The sequence below is a fragment of the Vigna umbellata genome, chromosome 8 (assembly GCF_029865625.1).
Source record: "Vigna umbellata cultivar VRB3 chromosome 8, Vumbellata_1.0, whole genome shotgun sequence".
Taxonomy (NCBI): domain Eukaryota; kingdom Viridiplantae; phylum Streptophyta; class Magnoliopsida; order Fabales; family Fabaceae; genus Vigna; species Vigna umbellata.
The window spans coordinates 38,697,024-38,723,942 of NC_142172.1; the positions used below are offsets into that span (position 1 = coordinate 38,697,024).

The following is a 26,919-nucleotide window of genomic DNA, read 5'->3' on the forward strand; positions in this document are numbered from 1 at the left end:
TGTTTGTGGTATTGTCAGTGAAAAGATAATTCGAATAAAATTTATGATGGAACATCACTTCGTTTGATCATTTTATGGTGGTGTTAAGGGCACCATGGAAGGTTCCCACTTTTTAAAGCGGGTTAGTTTGATATACCGGCCAAGAATCAGAATTCAGAACATCACATATTTTAATATAACGGGAAATCTTCAAAATCAATGCTGAAGCTAATCACAACTTTGAAATCTTTGTTTGATATATAGGGAATAATGAGAACGTTTTGACGGCGAGGGAAAGACATGTAACCTTTAATCATTACGCTTGGTAACATGGCCTTTCTTTTTTATTGTTTGTTTTGTCCTTGTATGTCACCCACTAAATTCTTTCTTATTCCTTGAATTTTATAGCATAAACAAAGACGTCTTTGTTTGGTCAGAGTGTGATTGTTTGGACAGATGGAAAAAACAACTGAAAAAAAAGGAAATTAATCAAAATGTAAGTAAAAAATAAGATGGTTTAAATTATGTAAAAAACAGTGAAAAGAATAAGAAATACGTTAAAAGTTTACAAATATGGTATTTAGACTTTTTATAATGATCATAATGTCTATTGATAAAATTGATAAAAGTCTTGACTCTCACTATTGACTTTTTCAACCCCAAATAGGAAAAATATATAACTCCATCTTTATTTTTAACTTAAGTAGTTTAGGATTGACTTTTTCTCTTTCAAAATTCCAATTATCATATTTTCATCTATAAATATGGTTAAAAATAGCATAGAAAATAAAATGAAAAATAGATCTTTGGCTAATGCTTAATTATTTATACTATTGTAGAAAACCATTACGATTCAAAATAACATCGGAATAAATAAGCAATATTATGATTTAGTTTTCTGGATTTGATGATCTGATCCAATACAAATCGAAGTGTACGGAAAGCAAAGATGCTATGTAAAATGAATTTAACTATTGTGACTAAAAGATAATGTAATTAACTATTTGAGCAGCCCACGATGAAGTTAAACCATGTCATAATTATTTACTCCTCAACTACAAAGTCTCTAATTAATTAAGAGATTGTTAAAAAGTGGATGAACATGCAACTTTTTTTTTTGTGAATTTTGATAATATTAATATGTTGTGTATTTTAAATACACTGATTTTAATATTCTAAAATATATTAAAAAGATTTAATATATATCAAAACCAATATATTTTAAGAATAGACAATATTAAATTTTCAGTAGAAAATTTCAACTCTATAAAAAATAATTTATAATTTATAAGACGTGTTTTCGATAAAGTCGAGAAAATGCTTTCTTTATAAAATAAATTAATTTACACAGTAGAAATTTTCTCTTGTAAGTTTTATAATTGCTTTACAAACTAATCATTTTAATATACGAAAAACGTAATTTTTTCCCTATGTTTTTTTCTCTTTTAAAATTTGTTCCGATAAACTCTTGCATAATTTGACTAAATCATTAAGTCATTCTAACATAATGGTGTGGTCATATTATTTAATTTATTTGTTGGGTTTAATAATTATATTGAAGGTGTAATAAAGTATGGAATAATTGTCTCGGTTGAAACAGAATATGACATTGAAACTAGCCACTAAATTGGCACCCCAATGGCTAGTAGAAAGCATAATCATGATTCTTGGTTTTGCTGGAATGTTTACTTTAAGGACTTATCTCCAAAAGGAGTGATTCTGCAAGAACTCAAATTAGTGAAAGGTAGCTTTGGTAATGATGCTTCTATTAATAATTGTTTTGATTAACATTTGGTTTAATCTGCCACACCATTTCAACCTTTTAGAGACTAAGATTGCCTTTGCCTCACGTCTCTAAATTCATGTTTATATAACTTTTAAAGAATAATAAAAAATAATTATTTATTTGCAACAAACTCATATAGTAATAAACTTATTTAGTAATTTTGTTTCATTTTTTATTTCTTTTGATTTTCATATTTTTTATTCATTTGAGTCTAATTTTTAGATAAAAGTAAGGTGACATCTTTTTGTCAAATTTACATTAATATCGTTCAAAAAGTGATAATGTTGTTTTAATAAAATAATATTTATATTTAAGTTTCTGAATCAATGTATTTTATATTTTTTTTTTCCTCAATCGAATATTTATATCTTTTAAATAGAAACATGTTGTGTTTTTTATGAAATGGGAAATTTAAAATATTTTCTCTTTCTACTCCCTTTTTCTTCAGCAACATAATCCTATTGTTTTTTTCATATTCAATACTTCAAATATAAGATCACATATAAAATTATATATAAAAGATTGTCATTTTTGTTTGTTTTCTTGGAGATGAACATTTAAACTCAATTATGACTTTTGAGTTTATTCCGAAAAATAGTTGAAAATGGATTAACAAAAAAGATGTTACACTGTTTCAATGTCAAAAATATAGAAACTTATTTGAGTCAAAAGAAAAATTTATTAATCAAATTATTAATTAAACTTTTTATTGGACTGGTACGCAATCACTTTATAAATTATATTAATGTTAATTTAAAAAAAATCATATTAACTTTATTTAAAAAATTGAATTCAATTTAGTAAAAAAAATATATGAACTAAAATGAATAAAAGACTTAAATACATGAATCAAATTAGTAATTAAGTTTAATACATTGTTATAAAGATAAATTATTTATTTTGTAAACCCTACCATATAATGTATTTTATTTTATTTTTGCAAAAAATGACCCAAATTTTAAGTGGTTTACATAAAAACTAATCTTAATATTAAAGTTGTTAGGCTGATCATAACTTCTAATTGATTTTATTAATATTTAAAAGAATGTGTAACTCTCCATCTAATGTGTCTTTCTCCCCAAATGAACTAGCTTGGTTCTTGTCTCATTTCAGTTTAAATGTATTGGTAAGTGAAATAAGTGAGCTTGAAGGAATACTTAACTACTGGATAATTCATTAAGGATTCAATTTAGTTACTAGTTACACCCCTCCTTGCCACAAAACGTGCACAAACAAAGAAAAATAGGCCGATAATGATATTAGGTCATCCAAAAGCTAGAGCGATTTCTTTTACCAATCTTATCTTTTTCTTTTTCTTGAAATTTTATAAATGTCCAAAAGTTCAAATTTTCGAATCATATAATTTTAATTTTTTTTCGAATTATGTAATTTAAAATATATTTTCAAAATTTTCAAACTCCATAGTTAAAATTCTAAATCATGAACGATTTTTCCACCTCTCTATAGAGGTACATAAAGAAAATGATGGGGGTGTGAAAAGAAATAGTTGAAATTTTCATATACTTACTGGACCAAAGGGAAGCCCTGTCAACAGCGTTTACTTTTTGAGTCCTCACAAGTTCTTTGCGCACCTCCGCCAAATTTTTTAAAAGGATTATTTTACCGTTTATAGAAGTAATTTTCAGATTATATGTCCTGAAAAAATTTTGGAACAAAATTTCCGAAATACATGAAATATATTCTGAAAAAAGAAATTAAAGGAACAAATTTTTTGAAACACATAAAATGTTTTTCTTGGAAACTTTTTTTAGAACAACTCACATGAAATACATTCCAGAACATATAAAATGTTTTTGAAAGAGTTTTCTGGAACAATATTTTGTCTTGTTTTCTCTCTTCTTTTTCATTTGAAACGTTTTTTCTCTGCAGGAGCAACAGTCATGGAAGCGGCAACTAAACAGTGACAGAGGGCAACAGTATGGTGCAGTGGTGCAGTGGTGCAGTGGTGCAGTGGTGAAAGGTAGCTTATATTTTTCTATTAGAATGAGAATGCAGTTGATAATTTTGGAGGTGCAGGAAGCAATAGCTCTAACCCTCACTTGTCTCAGAAAAGAATTCCTGCACCCTCACTCGTCTAATTTAAGTATTTATTATTATCACTATTTATATGGTTTTTATTTTTGCATGATATAAATATTTATTGCAATAATTTAGAAATTAATTTGATTGAATCAACATTTTATTCATCTAATGACAAATGCTAGCCAAGAAAAACACTGATTTAAGAAATAAAAATAATAATAATTGAGACGTAAAACCTTTACTATATAGCCTTGATTACTTTATATCATGTTTAATAATTAAAAAATAAATAAATTTAATATATTGCAACAACTTTAATATAAAAAGAACTACTTTCTGATATTTTCCTAAGAAAATGTATAGTTGATTAGTTTACAAGTTGAACACTTTCATGTCATGAGTGAATTTTCGTTTTTTTTTAATTTTAAATATTTGGTGTGTCAAAATCTATAGGATCTTGTATAAAGGTGGTAGGTCTCAACCACCTGATAATTTGGTTGGTGTGAGCATGCAGAGATGTGAAGATTTAAGATTTGGTGCATTTGAAGTTGGTGTTAAAAGGGGGACTGAACTCAATCTTGCCTTTGAAATTAATCAAACAAAATCTTTTACTTTATTTCCTTTGTCAAAATTTCTACGTTGCTATTCATACTATGCAATTTACCTTATTTACCTCCCAAATCTGCGTCAACCACGACAGTGAAACTTCAACTTATTTTACAACAACTCAATGATCACCGATGCCTTCATCTTTGAAAGCACATGGCACACGCTACAACAATAATAATCATGTGATCACAACACTACCAGATTCATGATAGAAAAGACACTTAATCTCATGCCTTTTATAGGACAAAACATTATTAACGAGGAGTACGTGGGGTTTAATCAACCTTTACCGACTAATTATTTGTTCTGCAAAAAGGAAATCACCCCATTCTCTTCTATTCACCTTTTCTGTCTCAGTTTGACAAAGTACACCTTTTCTTAAAATCACTTGCTTATATGCAACCATTTCTGTTTCTGTCCCTCCTTTACTTTCTCCTTCCTTTTACACTACAAACTGTGTCTTCATTTTATATAACATTTTAAAAAAAAAAAAAAAAGAGATAACACTAAATTTCTTTTAAAGAAGAATGCATGGATAGTGGAAGATTTCAGGTTTTCCAGAGATAAAACAATCTTTTATTATATAAATAAATATAAATTTTATTTTAATAATTAATTTTATAAAATTAAGTTAGATTTTAAATTCATCTTTTAATATAATATCATAAGTTTGATTCTACTAGAGCATATGTTTTTTATTTGTTATCGTATCAATCACTAACGATTGTTATTGGACTAATCATTAATATTTAGTCTCGTATTAAAAAAAATAAAATGTATCGAAGATCTCACATCGATTAAGATAAAACAATGTTATATATATAAATAAGTTCAAAACTCGTTTTATAAATTTATTTTATAAAATTGAATTAAATTTAAAGTTTATTTCTTAATATGCGTATTACTATTATTATTGAGAAATATAAGTATATTAATTAAATCATGAATTAGAAATATGATAGTCAAAGACTTCCATAAAGAATGTATGGAGAGTGAACATCTTTCTTTTATGCATGTATTATAACTTATAAATATAAGTATATTAAATAAATAAAGATATATTAAATGAATTATGAATTAGAAAAATAATAAATATACATTTTCACCGAGAACACATATATTCTGCACTTTCACGTTGTTTAAACTATTGTAATGTTTTGATAAAATTAGTATAATTGTTAATTAACTTCATATATGAATCAATATATCAATTATGACACATCCAAATATTACACAACTATCAAAGGCTAATCAAAACTCTCATAATCACCACCAACCTTGTGATAATATTAAAAATAAATTCTTACTTAATTATAATAGAAACACATGACATTTTAGGTTATTTTAAGATCATAACACTTTGGTAGTGAAATGTTTTGATTAAATTAGTACAATTATGAGTTAAAATCTATATAAGTGGTGTTAAGTTGGTATAAACAGTTTTAGTGATGTGCATCTATCAGCACTCGATAAATTAATATCAAATGCAAACGAAATTTACCTTTCAATGAATCATGAAAAGGAAAAATGCTAAAATGTGCGTAATTAAGAAACGCAAGTTCAACTTAAGGAACAAATTAAAGTGTGTTGTCGTGAAATTGACGCTAGGCATTCGAACTTAAGAAACCTAACAAAGGTTTTGTTTGCATTTGTTTATTTAATGATAAGGTTGGAGGAATATTCGTTGTGATAATTACGAAGGGAAAGGTTAATTAATATTTAGAAAGAATCCATGAAAGAGTATATGTTGTTTTTGGTATTTTGGAAAGAGCATTAGGGTCACTTGGCCTTAGATACACTGAAGGGACAGATTTAGCCTGTCTCTTTTCCAACTCTACTCTTGCCTAAAACAGAAAATCTCCTATGCTCCAACTCATACAATCAACAATATTCATAAAATTATGATATATAGCATCCTCTTATCAAACATATTAATATTTTTTTAGTCAAACTACACGTACTTCAACCATTCACGTCTTCACCCAATTTAAATCATTCAGATCTCCCATATAATCTCAACCTATATCTACACCAAATGGCTGTCACTTTTTTCAATTTCTGTAAGATTTTTTCTGCGGATATTTATGAAATTTCATAAGAAATGAGTTTTATGTAGATTTTATAAAATCTCAGGAAATATTAACAAAAAATATATGAAATAAAAATTGTTATATTAGGTTAGGAAGAAAAGAATATGGTTTGATTTGTGAGGCTGTCCTAAAAGAAGATAATATAATTAAAAGGGAGAATATACCATGACATTGAATGAACGGATATTGATAATAATTTAAAATAATATTCCTCTCTTTGTCCTCGAATATTCGTGATGGGGACCATTAATAGGTGACTTTGACGACAATCCTCATGTATACATGTTTCTTTTCTCCCTTCAACTTCTAAATCAAACCATGTTTGCGTTTAAGCAATAAACTATGCAAAGAAGGCTCCAATTGCAGCTTCTGTTGTCGATTTAATTTTTGTTTGTTTATGAGACTAGCTTCGTAATTAATATATAATTTAATTGACTCGTGTTGGTGTATCAATATTTAATTCTCACACTTTCCATTTCTATAACAAATAATCGCAGATCACCACCATGCAAATAATAACAACATTAAATTACTCAATACAGAGAGTATAGATTACTTTAAAGTCTTATAGTTCTCAAAAGTCATTGAATTCGTACTCTTTTGGATACTTATCAACTTATGTTTAGGATTTATGTCAATCATTTCGTGAACATTCATGTATTACAGATTTTACTTCAATATTATTTTCGTCGTGTTGTAAAATTTAACGTTCTTTTAATTTATAAATTTGCAAATTGCCTGTTTTGTTTTTATCGTTTGCAAAATTTGGCCATTTTGTATATTATTGAAACAATTAATCCCGTATGTACCTAAACTTGTATTTGGTATTGGTATCTACATGTAATACGTAGGTCTAACATATTGTTATACGCAGAGTTTTGGAATTGAATAAATAATAAAATGCTTTAAGAGATGAAATTTGCTAATCATATCACACTAAATTAATTGAAAAATATTATGTATGTGTAAATATAATTATGATCCGTTTGACGTGTAATAAATTACACATAAAAATGTAATTTGCATAATAATTTTAAATAAAACTATTTTTAAGTTTAATATATAATCTTTTTTAAGACCATCACATTTGAACTAGAGCTCTCAAAACGGATAATCAGAATCGATCCGGTCCAACTCACCACAGGGGGTTGGTCACTTAGTGAGTCAACCCAACCTGACTCACTTATTAGCGAGTTGAAAAAAATTGAATCCGGTCTGCTCCATCACAGGTTGGTGGGTTAAATGGGTTGGCTCACTAACTCATTTAATAATAAAAAGTTTTTCTTAAAATAAAAAAAGTTACATTTTTTTAATTCAAATTTAAATAAATTTCACACTAAACTACATAGACAATTCAAAAAAAAGTATTATACAATCCAAGCGTAATAAAAAAACATGTACAAAAGACTAACAATTAAGCTTTTAATATTAATAATTTTTGTATAAGAGTCTTAAATAGATCAATCTATAATATTTTTCTCTCTTGAAACATCTACTTTATCACCATCTACCATATAATAAAAAAAATGTTAACTAATAATATTGAAACACAAAATAATAAATAATTTAATTAAATTAGGTGGGTTGGTGAGCCAACCCGACTCACCACAGGTTCAATCCGGATGAACCGGGTTGAAAACTAGCCTGCATAAAAGAATTACATTTTTTTCAAACCCAATTTGGCTTAAACCCGTGGTAGGTCAGATTGACTCGCAGATCACAATCCATTTTTACAGCACTAGTTTAAACGAGAATATCACATATCTAATATGCACCTTTCTTAGAATGGAATTCCATTACTCAGAATATAACGAGATAACGTGACACTGAAATTAGTAGTACTTTAAATAATGCCTCCATTACATATAACATCTAGCCACATTTTTTTATCATTCACTCCTTTGGAGCTGCAAAAGCTAAATCTAGCAATCAAGGGACCCATTGAAGTTAAAAAGGTCATGAAAAATCTTTTACATATTGTAAAATTACCTCTTCCTACTTACACCCATTTTTATTTTTTTTCAAATATAAGTTTTTAAAGAGAAAAACACTGATAACTGCAATATAAAATTTGACCTTCGTATTTGACATAACCCTGAGAGGAGTTGGCTGATTGGGAAAAAAATACAAACGATACGTAAATTGTTTTTTTTTTCATCTATATGTATAATTCAACCATTTAAGCATAGTATAATAATTAATTTGTGTTGACCCAGTATAAAAAATGCATAAAAAAAGATGATACTGAAAGAGATTAGTATTCACTTGTTCAACAGAGATTATCCGTAACACATATGAAAATACATGATAATATAAACTGGGTAACAAAGTTATCTAAGTTTGACTGATAAAAAATTCGTTAGATCATGGTTTTGGTTAATCTCTCTTTGTACTATATTCGAAATTAACTTTAATTAATCGATAAACCGAATAGAAAAATCGATGGATTACTTTTATGCATGTGATGAAAAGGAATATTATTGAGTATCCACACCTAACTCGCAATATAATTAGAAAGATTGGCTGATTGAAAGCTTTGACTTTTTGTTTGTGTTTGTGCATGTACATTTCTTGTGCTTTTAAGGTCATTTTGCAAAAAGCAATGTGTGTCGGGTGATTACAGAGGCAATGCAAAGGGTGCTAGGATAGAAAAAGTGGGAAAAAAGAGGAGGGTAAATGAATAACATTTACTATTCAGGGGCAAGTAATCTTGTGAAAGATTCTAGTGATCTTCAATGGAGTTCCACTTTCAAATAGAACTAGTTTACCAGCTAATTAATTCAAAAAACTAAAGTATTTCTTTATCAGACCTAATAATGTACTGCAACTTTTTGTTTGTTCATATTATGCTTGAGTTATTCTTGATCTAATAACAAATTTTAGTGGTATATCATGAATTAAATAAAAACTGCTAGAGTCAATTAATTGTAGTGATCTGAATAGTAAGCATGGTACTATAGGCTGTCATTTGAGTATTACTATTATGTAAAGCAAAATTATGAATTGCCTTGAAAGTGTAATTTATTATATGAATTGATTTGTATTACAAAGTATTGGATTTTCAGATAGTTTTCATTTTTCGGTAATCAAAAACTATCAATGTTAGATCTATCGAAAAGGAGGTTCATCAGAAAGACACAAACACCAATGACATTTAAGTTTAATTATGTAAGGGATTGACACCACTTTCTATGTAAACCTTAAACTTTAAGACAATAAGTTAATGAATTTTTTACTTTTATATAATATTCTACTTTTCTATTTCTATCCAAGTGTGACTTAGACTCGATGCATAATATATGCAAAGTAACCATATCAAACTCATGCATAGCTTCCACTCTAGAAAATGGCGCTGCTGCTAACACGTTCAGTGGAATTTTTAAAATTTGTATCTTTTGGTGAGAACCGTTTAGTGGGTGATTGTGTCATTTTCTTTGTTTCTGTTAGGCTTGTGGCCCCTGCAAACAACTCTTCCAAAGGTCAAGAGAATTAACTTTATTTGAAAAATTATAAATTTAAAGAAAAAAATGAAAAGTCGGTGAAAATTAAAAAAAGAAAGGAAATTAAGTTAACCCGTCCTTAGTTATGAAGGCTTGTCTCTAGCCATATTTTGCCAAGTAAAGACAAAAATAGTAGTTCAATGAGAATCAAATTTAGAAGATTCGAGAGCAGAATCCTGCAGTGCAAATGGCTTGAATATTTGTGCAAACTTTGAGTAGTACCTTTGCTTATTTGGCAATCTCTTGTCCAACTCGCAAGGTTACTTTGGCTCACTCCAAAAGAAGAAACAAGGGCCAAAATAATTAATGAGGACTATCCGGCAGAACCTAACCATTGCTGTAATCTTTAATATTCCTCAATAGTATTTGGTCACAATCCAATTAATATCGTAACAAACCGTTTTTTAAAAATCAAGGAAGGTCTTTAGCAATATTGTAATTCAGAGATGCTGAATTTGGCACTTTCACAACTGACACATGTCTGCATCTCCTTTTGTCCTGTGTAGGTAATGTTCATTGCATATTCCATTGGATATTCTTAGATCCTCCTTAAGAAAAATCATGCTGCAACTATAACCCATTAATTCTAACCACAACCAATCAACCAAAGCAATGTAGATGCTTAGGTGGACCACTAAAATAACGCATCAACAACACAAGTACATAGGTGTGATTAAGAATTTACTCAATGTGGAAGGAGTATGACTAAGTCAGACTAGTAACTTTTAATTAGTCACAATCTCAAGAAGTACCAATTGAAACATTGATCATGCTTCCAAATTTAAAATTTGAAATTTCAGTTCACCTTCTGTGCAAGGAGATAACATGGTAGCCAGCTATGAGGGTGGGGTGGACTTATTTAACATCAAAACTGTCACTGTGTATTTTACCTCTGATTTAAATCCCATATAACAGGAGTAAAGATAATTTTAGTACAAAAAAAACGTCAGAAGGAAATATCAAAGGACTTTCTACAGCAATTTGGTAACAAAACTTGTGCAACATTTTAAACTTAATAACCAGGGGAAGCAGAGGTGTGTGTAGAGGAGGATGAGGTAGGGGAATTTGAATGAACGGCTCCTTCACTGTGATGACCCCTTTCATCTGAATTTGAATGTTCAGAATGCTTAAATTTCTTAAACTGTGGCTTCTTAATTGAATCGGCTGATGGTTGTGAAACAGGCTTAGGATGTGTGGCCACTGGTGCATAAACTCCAGCAGGTACTGTAACTGTGGTCACTTCTCTTGATGCTGTTGAGGTAGCTACAGCAGCATATTCTGGTGACTGAACAAAAATGTTCCCTACAAGGACAAAAGGCGCTGCTTGTGGACTGGAATTGTTGTGAACCAAGGGACTTGGCCTTCTGGTGTGCAAACGGTATTTCTGTCCAAAACACAGAAAAATTTAGACTATGATTCAGAATATGGAACGGCTGGATCTCAAGAATATTTACTATACCTTCTGAAACAAAAAAACTTAATTAGTTTGGACCCCCTTAAAACTGGAGGGGAGGGTTAAGGAAACAAGAACAAACAGTTAACGATTCCACACCGGGGAGACTAGACTAGACAATGGAAATTACAATAGCAAAGACCCCGATTGTGATTCTACCAGCTTAAGTTAATTTTGTTAACCAATCTTTGTGAATTTGGATACAAACAGCATATATATACCTAACATACCTGTAAATGGCTTTTCACTTCATCATTTGTGAGTCCATCAACATTCATTAGCTCTCGGATTTGTTTTGGTGTGGCAGCTGCAGAAACCACGAAAATAGGCAATTATAGTGACATCCCAAGCACATGACAAAACAATCAAAACTGATTAAGATACTCACAATCTGCACCCCCAAGCTGCTGAAGGGCATGCAAGAAGCGCTTGTGTAAGTCCTGAGACCAGCATCTGCGCTGCTTTCTCTGTCCCTCATTCTGATTTTTTTCTGGGGTGAGTTCTCCGGCGCTAGAACTCGCAGCAGGTACCCGAGTTGAAGAGGGTGCTTTATACAATGTTTCAGTTTCCTTTGTAGCTCTTTCTTCCCTGTGGAATGGCTGGAAAGCACCACCACCACTCCCACTTCTCTTCAATTCCATCCCAGGAACTTTCTTAGTCGCATCCTGAACAATTTGCCAAGGAAATTGCATACACACAAAAAGGAAAAATAGTCAATTAACAAACATCGTCTACACAAAGCACAAAACTTATTCAAACAATGGAAAATTCACAATTAAGCTTTGGTCTTTTTACCTCCTCAGCTGGGGGATCTGGATTCCACAGCTGAACAGATCTGAGCCAGTCGGATTTCCTCTTATCACTGTTATTATTATTCTCATTTAAAACCGTTTGCCTGAGAGAATGCTGTTCATAGTCTTCGTCATCTTCATCGCAACAGGGGGATGATGATGCCCTTTTCTTGATCGGAATGAACTCCTCCAAGACTGGTCCCTCCGATGATGTTGTCCGCTCCGAACACTCCGATTGACCATTCAAATTATACTCGCTAGTGGTGCCAGACAACTGTTGTCTGCAAGCTTCAATTGCTGCAAACATAACAAAAACAACAAAACCAAGAAAACAAAAACCTTTCAGTAAACAAACCCAGAAAATAAAGGAGGAAACTTTATGATCTTCTAGAAAGCAACAAAAGGATATGGTTTGTTTGTTTGTTTGTTGGGTTACCTTGAGTAACTAGCTCGAAGGAAAGAGGAAGCTCTTTGCAGAAGACCTGAATCTTACGGCGTTCTTCTTCCAATGCCTGGATGTAGTCAGGAAACCCCATCTTCAAACGCTGCATTTTCTCAGTGAAGAAATACATTTATGGAAGCCAACGTGGTGGAGTAAAGTAGAAAAACAGAAAGAAGAGGGAAAAGAGATATACAAGGAAATGGCGTTTTATGGAAGCAGAAAGGAGCGAGGAGAGAGCTTCTCATTGAAGAATATGGGATCTTGGAATCAAATTTTGGAATAATAAAATAGACTTGTAAACCAAGCAAGGAAAACAATTGGAAAAACTAAAAAGAAAAAAGAAAATTCCCAACAAAAGAGGAAGAGAGAGAGATGGGTCGAGAAAACGAGACATTGAATTGAAACCAACAGCTCGGGAAAATATCGCGGTCGGGGCGTCGCATACAGAATCTTTGATGCTTTTTATATTGTTTTTTCATTTGTTTTGCTCTCCTCTGGGTAGGGGATAAATTGTTTCTAGTTTTGAAAAAAGATCGAGAAAATAAAACTGCTGGGTATAAAATAAAATAAAATAAATATATAAATTTTCTAAAATAAAACCAAAATATTGTAGTTAATTTTATAACTCTTAAGTTCAACTTAATCGTTTTGTTTTTAATTCATAAACTATACAAGAATTCCTGAATTCATTTTAAGTAAAATAAAATGGTTAAATAAACATTTTCAAAAAAATATATTTTCAATTACTTAAAATTTAACTCTCAAACAACTAAAATCAATAAATACTATTTATGTTGGCAATTTCTATTAAGAGAGAGAGGTATTTCATGGGCGTTTGCTCTGTTGCTTTTTCAAATCTTTTGTCTCTGTCTCTTCACCAATCACTGTTGTGGTTTAAGGATAAGATCAACAACTCTCTCTTCTATCCTTTATTTTTTTCTGCTAACCTTTATATTTTAATATTAGATGGATTATCTTATAAAGTTTGTGTCAAATGATATTAGGTTTTTATTATCTAAACATCCAATCATAAATCATTATACACAACAAACTAGTTAAATTTTGTAATAATTGTTTAAAAATATATAATCAATAATATAAAATTATACTTTCCGTTCGTAATTATTAAATACATAAATTGAACATCCTAAATATGGCATTTTAGAAGAAAAATTAGTTGATGCCAATAATTAAATTAGATGTTTATTAATATTTAAAAATGAAAGATGTAATTTGTGGAATTGCAATAGAAGAGATGTGAAAAGAAATGGAGATTGAAAGAAAAAAATGAAAAAAGGTTGGAAAGAGAAGAGATTGAAATTGGCCTTTGAGGCAGTTGAATGGACAACCTTAGTTATGATTATTCAATCCTTAAATTGTTGTGTTGAGTGTTGTGTTGTATTATACAGTTTCTTCTATAACATCTCATTCATTCTATCTCTATCTCTATCTCGCGCACCACTAGTACCAGCTGTTCCTGACTTTTCCTGCGTGTGACTTTCATAAAATATTTAAGAATCATCTCAATCATTTCACATGATTTTCTTTATCTTTTTCCTCTAACTCACTTCCTATTATCTTAAACTTGCCACGTACCACCTATAATCCAGATTATCTTTTAACACATGTTTCCTTCCCACATGAAATCCACACATCTTATCTCTCTGTCTTTCCTTCTTCTTTTTCTCTTTTTCCAACTAAACTCCTTCATTTTCATTTTATTTTTCATCTATTCATATTACATTGATTTACTTTTTCTTATTTCTTTTCCTTCTATCCATCACAACAAATATATGCAATTAAATATTCAATTATCTCTTTAATCCATATCTACATGTCCAATAATTGACTTCAAAAATTAATAGTTATAGTAATTTTAAAGTATATATATTACCGATCTAATAAACATACTACATCATCGAATAATATCCATTAAGTTTTTTTATTCAGATCAGTTTAAATTTAGATGTATTTAAAATAATATTTACATATTATAACTAATTTTAAAAAATGTATATTATAGTTATTATTATATTATTATTTTAATGTAATTATATAGTATAATTTCAATTGGTTCATGGTTTATATTGATTCTATAAATATAATTAATATATTTTTAAAAAAATATTCACTTTATCTTACTTATACTCATAACTCATAAAAGATAAAGAGTTTCATTCCCAACCATAAACATTTTCAAAGTCATATTAAAATATTGTCATCTGTTCGTAAATCCACATTCAATATTCAATAAAATTAATAAAAATGAAAAAAAAAAAGTAAAGTAGCCTCATTATAATTCGTATTAACAAATTTCAATCGTAAGATAATTTAAATCTACCTAAATAAATAAATAAAAACATAATTTTAACAATGACAATAGTAAAACAATCTTTATTAAGATAAATTAAAATGTGTTTAACTTAAATTTTTTTTGAAGTCACCAAAAACATATGATTAGCGTATACTAAGAAATAGTATATCAATATTGGTTGATAAAATTTTAGTTAATACTATTTAAAAAATAAATTGAACTACGTCCTCATCACCATAAACTGATCTTAGTTGATGTAAAAAAAGTTGAGCTAAATATAAAAGAATAAAACGTTGATAACATAAGTTAGTATTTAAAAAGAAAAATCCTAACTATCACCATATGAGAAATAACACTGAGATATATAAACAAAAAAAGTAATTTTGGTAATGATGATCAATTTTTTATTATTTTAATATGAAAGAAAATACCGTCAACATTAGTTAAAAACATAAATGTCAACTAATATATTAATGTTTTAATCGAGTTAATAACATCCTGATCTAAGTATAATCAACGATATTTCTCAACTAGAGTTTTAACCAAAAGACAAAATGAAGAAAAGATACACACATAAGAGCTGAAAATATATAAAGAATTTATTAATTTTAAAAAAAAATTGAAACAATATAAGATTAAATAATCAAATTATATTTAATAGCCTTTTAAACTTTAATTAAGTTTCTCATTCCAACCACCTATTTCATCTTAAAGAAATATTTAATTTTTTTATTAAAAATATTATAGTAGCAGCATCAACTAGTGGGCACCAATACAGAATCAGCGTTTCAATTGTGACTGGCACACATTGAGGAGGGAATATGAATCTTAAAATTTTGAGTATTGGCTAATGCACTTATTCCTTTGTCACCTTCAATTTGTAAAGAATCTGCCTTCTTTGGGAAATGAATAAGAACAAATTAACTATCACTGCTTTTTTCCGTATGCAACAAATTACTTTTATTCTATTCCGTTGTTTCTTAAATAAATACAAAAAAATAGCTAGCTAGGTTATATTTGTATCATATTTTCTTCTAATTGTGCGGCATGTGATGTTGGAGTACGATATAATTTTTTGGGACGAAGCATCACTCTACACCTTTCATGTTAGACTTTAACAGTTTCACGATAGATTTTTTTTTACTAAATATGTTTTTTCCTTAAATTTGGTGTTTTTCCTTAAATTTGAACGATGAATCTGATAGGACTATACATTTAATTTTAAATTTAGAAACTAAATTGTAATAAAATTTTAGTATTGAGACGAATTTTAATTTTGTATTTAAATTTTAGAAATTAAAATTATATTTAAATACAGATTTGTAGTGAAGAAAAAAAGAGTGTTTGATTATTGTAGTCTTTTCAAAAATGAAAGAAGATTAAAGAACTAAAATTATGCTTACTAGAAGAGGGAAAAAAAGTAGGATAAAGCAGATAGGTTGCTTGAGTAATGATGGAAAATGTTCTTTGTGGCTGAGAAGCAACATGTTTCCATTAAAGGTCTATTCATAGCTATCACTTATTACTTGCAACAATGGGTCTATGATTTGGATCAGGCCCATCTTTATATTTGAGCCCAATAATGATAACCTATTGAGGGCTTCTTCATGCATTCCAATGTTTTCTTCCTGCACCCCCAAAATATAAGATATAGGAATTGAGTTTGGGATATATTAATTAGTAACTGTCCTTTTTGGTTTAAATTTATTGTAAGAGAGAGCATAAAGGAGACATTTATTATAAGAGAGATGAATGATGATGACAGTGTAAGGTTAGTGGAGAAAGAAGAAAATGGCAAAGTTATCTTGGGCTTTCCCACATTGAAGTGTGTGATGAACTAAATTCACAAAGCATAGTGATGCAGCAGCAACAGTGCTTCTGTCTGTACTCTTTCAATCCATGGATTTTCTTCCCTTCTTAAAACCTCTTCAATGCCTTTAAGCCATTCATCTTCCCTCCTCCATGGATTTAAAGCTATTAACTAACTACCTCCGTCTATTAGATTTTCCGGACATGTTTTTCAACTGGAAGACCAACCTCTCAAAAATTAAACTGTTATCTCTTGGTAAGAAAAAAAGGAATATTCTTAAGAAAAAAATAATTTTATGTTTAATAAAAACTTAGTTAAAATTGACTACACATCATTAAAAAAATTGACTATTGAGCCATTTATTTAAAAAAAATATTTCTATAAATATAACTTTAATCGAATTATGATTTTACTTTTAACTTATTTCGATCAAATCTTTAATTATAAATACTGACTTAAATGTTAAATTTTTTTCTATAAATACAAAAGTTATTTTGTGAAGGACAAGTACGAAAATATAAGAAAGATTAGTAGATAAAAGACCATATATATGGGTTTGCTAACGCGCGTACGCCTGTTTTTCAGTTGGTACATTTTAGCAATGTGTACCGGATTTTAGTAGACAAAAATACCCTTATATATCATGGATTCTAAGTTTTAAGGTTAAGGGTATTTTAATAATTTTCATTCTCAAAACTTAAAAAAAAAAAAGAAACCCCCAAACCCTTACTCACCTCTCTCATTTCTCTCAATCCTTTCTCTTTCATCTCTCTCACTCCAACCTTTCCTCTGTCATCCCTACTGTAGCCCCAATTGAAAAAATCAGAGACACTTGCCTTTAAACAATTTGTCTTTGTAAAGAGTTGAGTCATTGACATATTCACCTTCAGGCAAAGGTTCATTCAAGATCTCTTCAATTTCACCATCTTCACTAATCTCTCTAATTTCATCTTCTACATATGTTGAATCATCATCTCTAAAAAAATCCTCCAGGCCAATTACCAATTCTTTCGGATGTCATTATGCTTGTGAAAATTAGATAAAATTATATACGACAAAAATTATAAAATGAAAACTCATTATAAAGTCATTTTTTGTAAGAAATTGTTTAACAACGAGTGTTTCTGATTTTTTCCAGGTCAATTACCAATTCTTTTGATGTCATTATGATTGTGAAAATTAGATAAAATTAGATAAGACAAAAATTATAAAATAAAAACTCATTATAAAATCATTTTTTGTAAGAAATTGTTTAACAACAAGTATTTTTGATTTTTTTTCCAGGTCAATTACCAATTCCTTTATGCTTGTGAAAATTGGATAAAATTAGATAAGACAAAAATTATAACATCAAAACTCATTATAAAATCATTTTTTTTGTAAGATTGTTTAACGGCAAGTGTTTCTGATTTTTTCAATTGGGACTACAGTAGGGTGTTTCTCATTTTTTCAATTGGGACTACAGTAGGGATGACAGAGAAAAGATTGGAGTGAGAAAGATGAAAGTTTCTTTTTTTTTTTTTTTTAGTTTTGAGAATGAAAATTATTAAAATACCCTTAACCTTAAAACTAAGAATCCATGGTATATAAGGATATTTTTGTCTACTAAAACCCGGTACACATTGCTAAAATGTACCAACTGAAAAACAGGCGTACGCGCGTTAGCAAACTCATATATATATATATATATATATATATATATATATATATATATATATATATATATATATATAATATTAGGTACTAATTAAATGAATTTGATAGAAGGGAAAAAAAATGATCTACGGATCATTAATTTTGTATTGAGACGTGAATTGTGGAATTGTGTGCATTTGTCTAGTTGACATTACATGAGGTCTACGGTTTGATGGGTTGACATGTAACTTGAGGGTGCTAGGTAGACTGACAGCCTAGTATTGGGGTTTTCGGTGTGTAACAAAAATTAACCTAACAAATAAATGAGTGGGCACATCCCTAATGTAAGTATGGTAAACCACTATTAAAAAATGTATATTTCCTGCCAATTTTTCTTAAAAAATTTGTACTAAGGAGATACCTATAAATTTTGCTATAGATATTAATTTACAGAAACTTATTACCAATTTTTTTTTTTTGCAAAAATATTTTGCATAAAATTCTTGCCAAATTTGCTGGAGTTTTGTTTATTATTTATTTTATTTGATTTCGTTAAAATTTGCGAGAAAAGTCGCAGATTTTTAAAGTTTTTCATGTATATTTTCTTGGAAAAAGAATTTGGCAAATAAAGGTTAGAATATTTTTAATTTGGCAGGAAATCTAGTTTTCTTATAGATATTTTTACGCATGAAAATACACAATTTTCGAACATGAAATTCATTTGGTTTTTCCTATAAAATGTATTTTGCAGGAAATATTTAGGAATTTAATAGTGATTTATTTTCATGAAATATTCCTAAATTTTTTTATGTAAATTTATTCACAGATATATTATAATCTCATGGAAATTTATTTATATATGTTAATTATATAATATTTTCTTGCTAACAAAAATTTGGAGCAAACATTAAGAGTTATTTATTGAAGATTTTCTCGTAAAAATTTATTAACAATGGATAATGATGCAATATAAGATAAAATTTTACATTTAAAAAAACATTTATAATTAGATTTTGTATGTCTTTGTTGGTTCGTCAGGCTCTCTCCAAGATCCCGCCGTCGAGCACCTCCTCCGGTAGGCGAGTGGCTCCAGTCCGACAAGATCTGGACGAGGTTGTTGCAAGATTAGCCTTAAGGATTAGAATTTGGGTGACCTCTTCGTCGCGTGCTTCATGTACTCTGGTCAGTGCGAGAGTGCAATAAGTCGGCCCTCGATTCAACTCGCTATTTCGTCCTTCAGATTGAGGACAGTCGCGGAAAGCATGCCTTCATCGGACTAGGGTTCAATGAGAGGAACGAGGCCTTCGACTTCAACGTCGCGCTCTCCTACCACGGAATGTAGGTCCGCCACGAGCACGAGAAGGAATCCAGTGACTCTGCAACCGTCGAAGAGTCTCGGATCGACATTCACCCTGCCGTAACCACATGCTCAAGGTATACCGATCACAATTTCTACAGTTGGCTTGTTTCGATTCTGTAATTGAACAAAAATTTGAGGTCGTGATCATCACGAATTTTTTTATTTTGAGATAGATACACGAGATGTAGTGTTTTTATTGGTCTACCTGTTGAGTTTGTGTGAATGAAGCATGATTCATATTCGGTATCTACCAAAAAATGGTCTTTAGTAACTTTGCTGAAATATCAACGTTGAATTGAATCACTGACTCAACTTTAATCAACTGTGTTTTGCATATACTAACAATAATAAGTTAGAACTATGATCTATTTTGGAAGAACTTCCTGATTGATTTTCTTAAATCAATGAGAAAACATACAACATCAAACACTTTCTTCTTTTAGTGGTTCCTGCAGTAATGCCTGCTTTTGGAAAAAATCTTCTTTTTAGTGGCAAAGATATCTCACTTTGGAGCTTTATATTTACTGCTAATTATTGGGATTTCTTCAGGCAATTCAAACACAACAAAATCTTCTCTTACATGTATTGATAAGATATTTTTCCTGATATATTTGGAGCCATATTTTCTACTTAATAATTTATAGGATTGAAGTTAATGTTCAGTATGTTAAGGTATGGTTTACATATACATACATTTTGTACTGTCATGTAACTCCATAAATTTGTCATATATGCCTGCTGGAATTTGTCATTTATGCAAGCTGAAATTTGTTAGTAATTGAGTATAGTTGAATATGGTGGTGATGTGAGGATATCCCTTTGACTATTTTTCCTTCTTCCAGGAATGTTCATAAGCAATGGTTGACTGAAGTTCACTTTCTTGGCATTCTGGAACACCCAAATCTCGTCAAGCTTATTTGATACTGTGCTTTGGATGACGAAAGAGGCATCCAGAGAGATTACTCGTGTATGAATACGTGCCGAACAAAATCTTAGAGTTTCATGTTTTCAATAAAGCTTATGATCCTCTTCTTTGGAAAACTAGACATGAAATAGCCCTTGGAGTAGCTCAACGGTTAACTTATCTTCATGAAGAATTAGAACTTCAGGTTTGATTTTGGAAACCATATTTTCCTTTGCATTATTTGTGGCAACTCAACGGAATAATACCGTAATCTTGGATTTCACATTATTAGTTACCATTTTGCCTATCATTGAGTTGCTTTTTTCACTGAGAGAGTTTTAATTTATATTTATATCTCCTGAACTTTTCTCTGTTTTTAACAATTTCTATGCTAATTCTCTAGGTATTACTGGATGAAGATGTTCCAAAGCTTTTTTAGTTTGGACTTGCTAGGGAGGGGCCAGCAGCCGGTGATACTAATGTTTATCTTATATTTTTGGGTTAAATATGTTTTTAGTCTCTAAACTATTAGTCGTTTTTGGTTTTTGTCTCTCTTTCAAAGTAAAGTATAATTTGGTCCTCATTTTTTTCGAAACGTTCGTTTTACTCCTCATTTGTTGCTAAATGAGGACCAAATTTTTAAACAGTGTTTAGTTTTCGAGGACTAAAACAAACGTTCTTATTTTAAAAACGAAAATCAAAAACGACCAATAGTTTAGGGACTAAAAACATATTTAACCCTATATTTTTTATATGTAAAAAGGATACTACAATAATTTTATTAAACCTCAGGCGTGTATCCCAAACATTATTCTACTATGGAATTTGTAATTAACTTAGCTCTTTAACAATTTGAAAAATTGTGTCAACAGAGGAAACATGTACAATAATTAATATTTTGAATTTACTTAATTATTTAATTTAAATATCCATGAATGGTTTTAAATTAATCTTTAATTTATGCAATGCTTTCCATATGATTACTAATTGCTTTTGGACATTGATGTTGAAAATATTTTAAGTTATTAAAATATTTGGCTATTTTCAATACTGTATTTATTTATGTATTTTAAGTAGTAATAGTAAAATAAATAAATTCTTTATGAGTTATTTTGTCATCTAAAAAACTATAAAAATAAAATTATATATTTTTAAAATTTATTAATTTTTTTTTGCAAAATTAATAGTAGAAAAAAATATACTTACAAATTTATTTTCGCTGTAAAAATTAGTTGGAAATATTTTTTGAAAAAAAATTACTTGTGAATTTAAATTAATTTTTTCACAGGAAAAATTTGCTGCAAATATTTTCATTAAAAAAATGTAAAAAATTTTCTGTGAATTTTAAATTCCACTCTTACTAATTATCCACAAAAATATTACCGATCAAAATTCATAGGAAAAATGATAGGAAACACATTTCCCACAAATTTTTATAAAAAATCTGCATAAAAAATTCTATAAAATATGAAAAATTCTAATAATGACCCTTACAAAGACACTTATTCTTTTATTTTCTAAAATAAACACACTTCTTCCATGGGATCCACTGTAGATCTTCCTTCAATGATCTGCAACTACAACTTTGTTTATTAATATTGGTTATAGAAATTTATATCATAATGTCATAAAAAAAAATTAAGAACGACAAAGTCAAGATTTATATTGGACTTTCTGAAGCCAAGTTCCATAAAATTGAAGTCACCCACTTCACAATTCGCTAAGGCTCAAAATCTTCGAAATAAAGTGTATCTGTTTTTTTTGGAACTTGTTTCTTCTTCTTTTACTTTGATAGAAACCTTCAGTTTCAACATGAAATGTCCAAACGATTTCATTAAAAGAGGGATATGTGAAAGACTTCAGGCATTTAAAGAGGAACTAAACTGTATTAAAATATCGGACATCTACGAATTTGAAGTTTGTGTTATCGTTTAAAAATTAAAAATATATTTAACTCAATAATTAAAGAGGATTTTGTTTACTCAGTCATTATAAATTTACATAAGTTTATTTTCTCCCCCACAAGAGTATTGTTAAGAATTTGTACTTGAGAAAATGAGATTTCTTTTTAATTTTTGTATGAAGTAAATGAATTGAAACAGTGAAGTGTTGTGCAGTAGGGTGTGGAGAAATTTTGTCATGAATATGTGTTTGTTGTTGTGATGAAGGTAGAGTAAAGGAGAAGAAGAACCCAGAGGCTAGGAGATATTATTGTATAGGCATGCAGTGGGTATACTTAAAGGAGAGTAGATCGGCAAAATTGGAACTTCCACCTGACCCTTTCGCCACCTTTTTTAGTTGTGGTGGATCACCCCTGAATTAATGAACCCAATGTCAATCCTCCATTCATGAGATGCTTCAACAGTTACACAAAGATTCCAAGTTTTAGGGCTATGTCCAATCAACCACAGGGCCCTACCACCACCCCCTTTTTTTTCAGCCCATCAATGCTTCACTCTCTCAATTTTCTCCACCTTCCAAGCATGGAATGGAAGAACGTACTACACTGTTCACCACATTCACCATTTTATCCTCAAAATTATGTTTATCCACGCCATGCATGCACCTATGCACACAAATTATGATCACCATTTACATTTAAATGAATATCATTAAGATGGTGTACACATGCAGTAAAGATTTGATACTGGTAGGAATCGGAATAGTGAAAAGTTGAAAGAGTCGAGTTTCATTACATGCAGTACTTTTACATCGCCATCACAATCTCTTTGGTAATAACTAAGTGGGAGAGAGGAACACACGCCTCTCCTTCTACAGTTCTCCATGTCTACTTGCTCTGTTCATATTACCACTCTCACTTATAGTTTTGTGTGTTTACTGTCTCAGTCTGATATGGAAAGAGACTGTACCATCGCACACTCACTCTCACTTTTCGGTCTCTGTGTCTCTGCAGATGAATTGCTTATAAAAAAGAGAGAGAAAGTTGATTAAACATGCCGAAAGAAGACCAATGAATCATACAGATGCTATGCTACCCAAGAAAAAATTGTCATCATGTCCAAACAAATATAAAGCTTTTTCTACAGTTAACTTTTAACTCAATAATTGAATGACTTACACACACCATCAATGGTGGTATTAAAATTCTTAATTTTTTTTAAATATTTTTCAGATTCAATAAACATTGGCCGAGAAATATTCTTTCTTTATAATTTTTTAAAACCTTTTTTAAGCAACTAAGAAAGGGGTGACAAGAAAATTTGCCATGTATTGATTTGGTAATTGATGCAGAGTGCATGAGGAGGGAGAGATGAAAATCAATATTGAACTGAGAGGTTGTTCCATTATTATATGATATACTTTTGCTTTATCTCTAATGCGATTTTTCAACCGTGACAGAGGCACTGTGAGCAGCAATCTAGTAGATTCCTTTGCAGTTTGATGTCAAACCCTTTTGCGTGTTTAACATTATTACTGTGTAAAACTTTATTATTATAATCTTTTAATTATGATGAAAACAGCAATTAATGAGTTAGTTTTAATTATGTGAGGTCGGGTGATACAAAGACAGATGGTAACTGTAAGTGATACCGTGAAAGAAAATTAACTTGCACATGCGTCCGTGACTCCTGAAATTAAATTTGTACCCAAACACTATTTCAGTTCACTATTCTATGCTTTGCCTCCTCCTACTCTGTTCTCCCTTTCCTTCTTCTGTCTCTACTCCATTTCCAAACATGTCAAGATCCACATTTCCTTATCATCCTTATACTTTCCTTCATTCCACGTGCGCCTACACACGCCACACGTGCCTCCTCATGCTTCTACTCTACCTTCCTCCTTTCTCTATTCTACCGACCACACTATAACTTCCAAACAAAATCAAAAGCTATTTCAAATCTCAGCCAACTTCTTTCTTTCATGTCATTTTATTTTCTATTTGTATTTTTTTGTCTGTTCATAAAAACCACCGTTAGATAGAAAAACAACCACACAAAACTCTTTTTACTGTTTTTTAACCGATAGGTATCTTAATGGTACTGATTACTCTAAACTTAAGTAAAATAATGTAATAAGAAAAGAAAATTGGGTTGAATTTCGTTCAATCATTATTAATTAACAAATAAAAGCAAAACACAGACGCATACAAAATTTGTTTATTTATGGCCTTTTCTTGTCCCTTCACTTACAATTTCTGAATAGAAAACTCAACCCTTTCCCTCACTTCTTTCTCTCTCTCTCTCTCTTTCTCGTCTTATAATATTATCTCCATTGTCCATATCCATGAACCATATCTCCATGCAGAAAACATACTCTTTCTCCTGCATATCCTCGTGTGGCAGTGATAGTGCCTGCGTAGAAGCTGACGAGGTTGGCAATGAAGATTCTATTTCCCTCTCCCTCGGCCTTCCTTGCCACCACAGATCTGAAGTCCTTAACCCAAAACGCACTTCTGCTGTGCGTGGTCATCAGAAAAACCCTACCTCTGATGACCCCAGTGGTGTAACAGTTGCCCTCCACATCGGCCTTCCCACAACCGCTACCAAAACTTCTTCCACTCCGACTCATGTCCGATATTGGATCCCTACTACTCAACAAATCCTTATTGGACCCACTCAATTCTCTTGCGCAGTCTGCAACAAAACGTTCACCCGTTTCAACAACATGCAGGTCAGTCCGTAACAGCTCAAACTGAACTATTTTTCTAAATTCATGCTAGCCACTTATTAAACTAAGATTAATAATCTGGAAATAGTACTTTCCCATCGTTAAAGTCTTACATATATATATATATATATATATACGAACACTGCAGAGGCCTTTAGACCCTCTTGCTAATAAAATACACGCAGTAAGAAAGTTAAACCCTTGCTTTTCTGTTGAAAGTGGAATTTAAAATCATGTCATTTGAAAAATCCAAGATGTCTTTCGTTGCATATCAACCACCAGCATTCAAGCTAGATAGAAGTTGTAACAGTGTTAGTTAATTAGCGTAAAAGTTGGAGTAATTATCATACGAACTTACGATTAAATAACATTAAAAAATCTTTAAATTTTCCGTGTCCAGTGTCTTTATATATATTATATTTTAAAAATTCACCCAATGCAAAGCAGAACTGGTTTGTTTTGCTGCGTGTTATTTTGGTCTCGAGAAAGACTTATTCTTATATATTAACATTATGATGTAACTAATATGAGATGAAGTGGTGTAAATATAGATGCATATGTGGGGACATGGATCAGAGTATAGGAAAGGGTCGGAGTCATTGAGAGGGTCAAAAGCAGGTTCTTCAATGCTGAGGCTGCCCTGCTACTGCTGTGAAGAGGGTTGCAGAAACAACATAAACTATCCAAGGTCAAGGCCACTGAAGGATTTCAGGACCCTCCAAACACACTACAAGAGGAAGCACGGAGGGAAGCCATTCGAGTGCAGGAAATGTAAGAAGGCATTTGCAGTGAGAGGTGATTGGAGAACACACGAGAAGAATTGTGGGAGGCTTTGGTTCTGCATCTGTGGTTCTGATTTCAAGCACAAGCGGTCCCTGAAAGACCATGTCCGTGCATTTGGCAATGGGCATGCTCCACACAGCTTGGGTGAAGAAAGAGGCAGTGATGAGAGTGAAATGGTGTTTTTAGTTTGAAATAATACAAGGTAGGTGTATGGTAGGCTTTTATTTTTGGTTGTAACTAGGACTTGGATTGATCCATTAAAAGATTGTACGTTGTCTGTGGTACGTGGAAGAAAAGGAGTGCGAGACAAACAGTGAAATGAAAGCTAAGGTTCTTGCATTAAAGGTTTCAAGTTGCAGTCTTATCAACTCAAAAGGACGTTTTCTTTCGATGCTACTTTTGCTGAGATATTCAGAGATAGAGAGAGAGAGAGTGTAACTTAACGGGGGTACTCGAGACTGGAGTGTAATCAGTGAGTCTGAGTGCAGAGGAGATGAGAAAAAGGACATGCAGACTAGAGCAGACACAGACTCCGTTGTTCTTTACTTTACATTTTCATACACCCTAACCATTTTATTGCATAAATTATATTATGCTAAGTCAAAAATATGTGACAAATATCTATATAATAATCTATATTAAAGAATCAGAATAAATACAAAGTTCGTCGTGTGAAAATTATAAGAGAAAAATATAAAAAAAAGTGTTTTTTTACATTGAAGAATAAAATAAAAAAATGTAAAGTGTATGATAAATTTTGTTGAGTGTTAAAAAATAGTAACAAAAAATAA

At 30.4% G+C, this 26,919-nt stretch overlaps 2 protein-coding genes and 1 long non-coding RNA gene across 4 annotated transcripts; 2 read left to right on the top strand and 1 right to left on the bottom strand.

The window, feature by feature from the left end:
• Positions 1-10,709: 10,709 nt before the first annotated feature.
• LOC124833607 (transcription factor HHO3-like) lies at positions 10,710-13,122 on the bottom strand. Of its 2 annotated transcripts, XM_047308125.2 has the most exons (6): positions 12,887-13,122; positions 12,688-12,796; positions 12,256-12,548; positions 11,849-12,125; positions 11,691-11,767; positions 10,710-11,391 (listed from the first exon to the last, which is right to left on the bottom strand). In XM_047308125.2, exons 2-6 carry the CDS (start codon positions 12,785-12,787, stop codon positions 11,020-11,022), a joined length of 1,119 nt encoding a protein of 372 aa, XP_047164081.1. In that variant the 5' UTR covers positions 12,788-12,796; positions 12,887-13,122; the 3' UTR covers positions 10,710-11,019. The 2 variants fall into 2 exon arrangements, with proteins under 2 accessions (XP_047164081.1, XP_047164080.2); XM_047308124.2 differs by lacking the exon at positions 12,887-13,122 and having other exon boundaries at positions 12,688-12,817.
• A 6,361-nt stretch (positions 13,123-19,483) lies between these two features.
• Positions 19,484-21,618, top strand: LOC148194647 (uncharacterized). The gene is made up of 3 exons (XR_015781402.1): positions 19,484-19,886; positions 20,655-20,921; positions 21,120-21,618. It is a non-coding gene; the product is annotated as an uncharacterized LOC148194647 (long non-coding RNA).
• Positions 21,619-24,902: 3,284 nt separating this feature from the next.
• Positions 24,903-26,651, top strand: LOC124833604 (zinc finger protein WIP6-like). The gene is made up of 2 exons (XM_047308121.2): positions 24,903-25,348; positions 25,897-26,651. The coding sequence occupies exons 1-2, from the start codon at positions 24,962-24,964 to the stop codon at positions 26,317-26,319; spliced, it is 810 nt and encodes a 269-aa protein (XP_047164077.2). The 5' UTR covers positions 24,903-24,961; the 3' UTR covers positions 26,320-26,651.
• Positions 26,652-26,919: the final 268 nt, after the last annotated feature.